At 36.3% G+C, this 5,251-nt stretch overlaps 1 protein-coding gene across 2 annotated transcripts in view; it reads left to right on the top strand.

The window, feature by feature from the left end:
- NSRP1 (nuclear speckle splicing regulatory protein 1) overlaps positions 1–5,251 on the top strand; it is a 29,775-nt gene that overhangs the window by 14,522 nt on the left and 10,002 nt on the right. For both annotated transcript variants that reach the window (XM_072430767.1, XM_072430774.1), the window contains exon 4: positions 4,913–4,969. In XM_072430767.1, the coding sequence (XP_072286868.1) occupies positions 4,913–4,969 (57 nt within the window). The remainder of the gene's footprint in view (positions 1–4,912; positions 4,970–5,251) is intronic.

Raw genomic sequence — 5,251 nt, 5'->3', positions numbered from 1 at the left:
ATTTATCTGGTTTATCTTTGTTCAATCTTGTTTGTTTTCCTTATCTGCTATACTCCATTTCACCAAAGCAAGATGTTTATTTGCTGATCAGGTGTGTCTATCTACTAGAAATAAGTTGCTTTCCTGTACAGAAGCTTTACAAACAAACATTATTGAGGTAATATCAAAAGGAATTTCTTAAAACAAAGCCATGGCTGACATTGTTTTAAAGCATTTATTGAAATAATCTTACAATATATTTTCCTAAGGCTATGTACACACGTCAGATGATTCTCGTCTGATAATTGCCTCAGGGCTGATTTTAGACAAAAAATCATCTGTCGCCTGAACTGTCCTGGCGGATCGACGGACGACAAATGATCGTAATGAAAGTGAAGGGAGAGAGCACAGCGGGGTGCCACTGTTGTTCTCTCCTCTCCATAGAGCAGAACGGCGCTGTATGTACTATAAGCCATAAGCAGACTATGTCAAATCCTGTAACTGCACATTGTGAAATAATAAATTAAATACTATTTACTCCTCTTTGTGCCAGTGTATAATTATGTGCCATAAGTATGATTATATAAAAGTAAATAACGTTGCCAACATTTTAAGCCCAATTGTAGCTTCTTTATTATTTACATAGATAAAATCAGATCTTGGGAGATTTTAGGTGACGTTGAGGTTCTTTTACAGTACTTCCTATGCACAGTGATTTTGTTACAGTTAAAAAGAAAGCTACTTTTTATCGTTTCTAAGGTTAGGGGAAGTTTGAAATACAAATTGGGTTTTGAAAACGTCCATTATAGATACTGAGAGTTCACGCTCAGGAAAATTATACTGACTTTTGACGTGTGATGGTGGGAAAATGTTACCATTTGTAAGAGTGTCTTCAACAGTACAGATTGTGTTTCTCCACCTTTTTTCCCATCTAGAAATGTTAATGCTCTGTAGTGAAGTCAGGGTCATAGAAGAAGTTTAAGCAGAAACTGTGTATTTCCTGTTGTTACTTACTGTAATTTTTGTACTATTGCTGCCATTTTACATGATTGCCAACATCTTATATTGTACAAAAATCTTCAAGAAATGTTAGAAAAAAAATCGGAAAACTATTTTAAACATTAAGGTAAACAGCACAATTGTGAAATATGGGCTTATAGAAAATATGCCATAGTACTGCTTTGTTAAAAAATTCACTTTATGAAGCCATACAGTTGCCAGTATTAAATTACTGGAGGTCACGTTGTTAGTGTATATAGCGTGTATAGTGTATATAGCAAATAATGAATGATGGGTAGGTCCATATGTAAATACACATGGTCCCTATATCATCTGTCTCATTGGCAGTTTGGATAGATCAGCCGCTAGTGAGTGATATCCTTATGTTTGTTATTTTTATTGCATGTTAATAACAATAATTAATGACAAGTCTGACATCCACATTTACTGGAATCATTCATCTATTTAAACTTTCCTGCATTTTTACTACAAAGAGAACCTGTTTTAAGGCAAACATTAGGGTGAAAATATTGTTGCCTTGAAAAATTGACAGAAATGTACGCTTTGTACCCAGAAAGAAAAGCCTTTGTGAAGAATGACAGAGGGTTTACTTGTTGCTGGGCTGTTGGACCTTTTAATAAAAGACCTGTTGATAAGTGGGAATAATATAAAAGGTGCAGGAAATTGTAATCTATCAGTGACTGCAAGACAACAGGAAATTGTCACTATAAACCATTGACATTGTGGTGTTTGCATTGCCAACACTTACTTTAAATGTACTGACACTCAACCCATAAGAGGCAGGTGGATTATTTAACATGTTATCACGATATAGAAGAGACAAAAGCACTATTCAGCTACAGAAATATATCATATTTGAAAAACAAGTGGACAAGTAAAGAAGTATTAAAGCCAAACTTCAAACTGGCCAAATGAGATATAGTATGTACTTCAAAAATGTAATACCAGTGGAGCAGTTCTGTCTGCTTAATATTGGTTTATTTCTAAACTGGAAATTGGAAGTACTGAATGATTGTAAACATGTTCCAGTGGATTTTCATGTTAAGTGGTAAGAAATGTCATTAAATTCTCTTTCGTAGGATACAGCCTAATGTGGTATAGATTTATCCATTAGCAAACCGACCTAGAAGCATGAAATCTGTTTTAGTGTCAGCATCTCGCGTCTCCTTTTTTTTTTTTTTTTTTTTTTTTTTTTTTTTTTAACATGGAGAGAAAATTATGTAAGGTTGTTTTTTTTTTTTAAATTTAGTGTTAGGTATAAAGGGTAGGTTAAGGCAAAGTTAAAAGCCCCACTTTGACAAATACATAAACAGGCAGGTCGCTATTGAGATGGTGATGTCTGACGCCGGGGAAATGTCAGAAAAGCAGAGATTTGCATGTTCACCTCAGCGGTTGGTGTCAGGGGAACCCGGCAATTTCAGCTTCTCTTGCTTGTGCCTGGGATGAATGAATTCCTGTGCAGGATCCACATTAGGCTAGCACAGCCCATCAAGATGCCAAGGATCATAAGAAGAAAGATAACGGCCCCTGCAATGGAACCAGAATAAGTGAGCAATGAGGGTTTAGTTCCACTTTAAACAGCTTTGACCAAACTTAATTTTTAACAGTACAGACTCTGGTGTTGACAATGGGTATTCTTTATCAAATGGTCACTGTGGAGATATGAATAACATGGGGAGAAAAGCAACAGGCTCTCTTGTCTTGCACACATGATTATGGCTTTGTATTCAGTCATATACATGGTGTTCAAAAGTTTGTATGTTCTCCGTGGATTTCTACTGGTTAGAGAGTGTTCATACAGGACTGAGGTGCAGTTATTGCATTCCTACTCCTGTGAACTATGTCAACTCCAGGAAAAAAATGGGGGTTGGTAGTGAGCGCTTCAATACTATACGTGCTGCTGTGTTCTGTAAAATGTCTAACCTTTCCTCACCCCTCTCATTTGTGTCTCGGGTCTCAATAGAGAGCTCTTCCTGTCCTTAATTTCTATCACTAGGGAAGGAAGTGAGGGGAAATCTCAACAACAGGAACACTGACAGCAAAAAATAAGACTTCATGTAAAATAATGTGTGGAGTTAGGCTTTAAATTGTAGTAATATTACAAAATTTTGATTCTTACAACACAAATGAGGTAATTAGTCAATAATACAGGAAAGTGTAAACATCAGTAATGACCTTTCAGTTCCCCTTTCCTTTATTTTATGTCCATGTGAAAGTAAAATAGGATAGGAAAAAAAAATCAGTGGGAATACAAACAACAAATAATGATGACCATGGTATTAACCTTTATAAACTCTGTTCTAAAACACTTTTTCTGAAATTGGCCTCTAAACTTACCAAGGGTCGCAAACAAGAGCATAGGCTTATTGCAGATTCTAAATATTGCTCTAGATATGTGTTCACCATCATGTAATCATGTAAACAATTGTGCAAACCTCCTTCATAGTGCAGGTGTGATTAACACAGTCTGAGTCAGTTTAAAAATATACAGATACACAAAAGGGGAAATTATTTGACAAGATGAGCCTCCCAACCTTGCTGTGTGACGAGACTGTGCTTAGCTTGACGTACATATTGGCAGATTCTCTGCATTTTTTGGCAACGTTGCCCTTTGTTTAGCTTTACCCTTAGTTTTCTCATTTATAAATAAGTCGTGCCTGGTACTTCAAGCCCTATCAGACCAGTTTACGCTGATATTTAATCCTTTTAAAGTGTTTTAAACCTCATTTTTTTCTGCTTACCATTTTATTTTTATAAGACACTTTTACTCATGATGAAGAGTAGAAAACTTTACTGAGATGGAAAAAGAATCCTCTCCTTAAAATGTTTGTAAACCCAAGGGGGTGATTCTTTTCTATTCCCACTGTACACTGATTAGCCAAAATAATGAAACAACCTGCCTAATATTGGGCAGGTCTCCCTAATGTAACAGCTCTGAGTTCAGATCTCTGAAGGTGTTCTGTGGTAACTAGCATCAAGATGTTGGCAGCAGATCATGCTTCTGTCCATAGTAATCCTGCTTCCGTCTTTTCAACTGGCTAACACACTTGTGCCCAGCCATCTGTAGGATCTAAACTAAAATGTATTTATTCAGATCAGGGCACCTCCTTCTACATTTCCATAGTTTATTTCTAATGGTAAGCATGGGTACTGACTGGTCTGCATCTCTGGACCCCCAAAAGCTGCTTTGGACTGTGATCTGAAACCGTTGTGTTGGGGAAAAAAATCTTTAATGGCAGATATCTGTAAAAATAAACATTTAAAATGTTTAAATAAAAATTTGTTTAAAAATATTTGTTTTTATTATAAAATGTTTAGGTGCTCCAGATAAAATTTGAATGTACCTGCATTATCTTTTTAGCCAAATAAAATTGGTGCAAGTTTGCATTTGAGAATGCTATCATTTTACATGAGAGCAAGGACAATTTGCATTTATATTTTTCAAAGATTTTTTTTTCTTGATATACTTAGGTTTCTTTACTTCTTCATGGCTTTTCAAAAAAAGGCTGAATAAATAATGTTATTATTTGTCTTGCTCTTGTGAGGTTTGCATGTACAGTCCAGCTGTGTGTATGTTAGAGAACAGTGATGACAGGACTTGGTGTAGTAAAATAAGTTCATCACTTGTTATTGGTGTAAAGCAACTGGTGTTGAATGAGGGAAAAACAATGTCTTTGTATCTGTGCATTCTAAAAGGCCTCCCTGATAATGAATGAAGCCTGACAGCCGTATACAGATGCTTGTTCTCTGCTCCCATCAAAAAGCACACTTTTGGAATCTCACAGATAACACAGATAATTGTTACTAACATAATATATTTTCTGTCTCCATATAGTTGGGTCTGATGCTTCTGTTATGTATACAGCCATTCAGCCAATACAGCCAATCAATTAAAGGTATATTTGTTTTTCAGACTTCGGTTGGGGAGAGCCTGCAGAAGGAGGCCCTGAAAAAGAGAGTAATGAAGCAGGTACTTTGTAGGATGCAGGCTGTTTTGTTGCATGAGACTGTACTGCACAAACTTATGTAAGCAGTTGGTTGAGGTATAAGTCGCAGTTCTTTCATCTTTAAAACCGCAGCACCCCAGGTCAAAACTAGCATCACCAATACCATATTTTATACTAAGTGCTTTTTCCCCCCTGCCTCTCTTTCTTATCTGGACCAAGCCTAAAGCTACGTACACACGTCAGATTTTTATCGCCCGATAATCGGCATCGGCCAATTATCGGGCGAAAATCTGCCGTGTGTACAG

Source organism: Pyxicephalus adspersus, chromosome 1 (assembly GCF_032062135.1).
Source record: "Pyxicephalus adspersus chromosome 1, UCB_Pads_2.0, whole genome shotgun sequence".
NCBI lineage: Eukaryota > Metazoa > Chordata > Amphibia > Anura > Pyxicephalidae > Pyxicephalus > Pyxicephalus adspersus.
The sequence above is the reverse complement of the archived record's forward strand: the minus strand, read 5'-3'. Positions and strand labels throughout refer to the sequence as shown.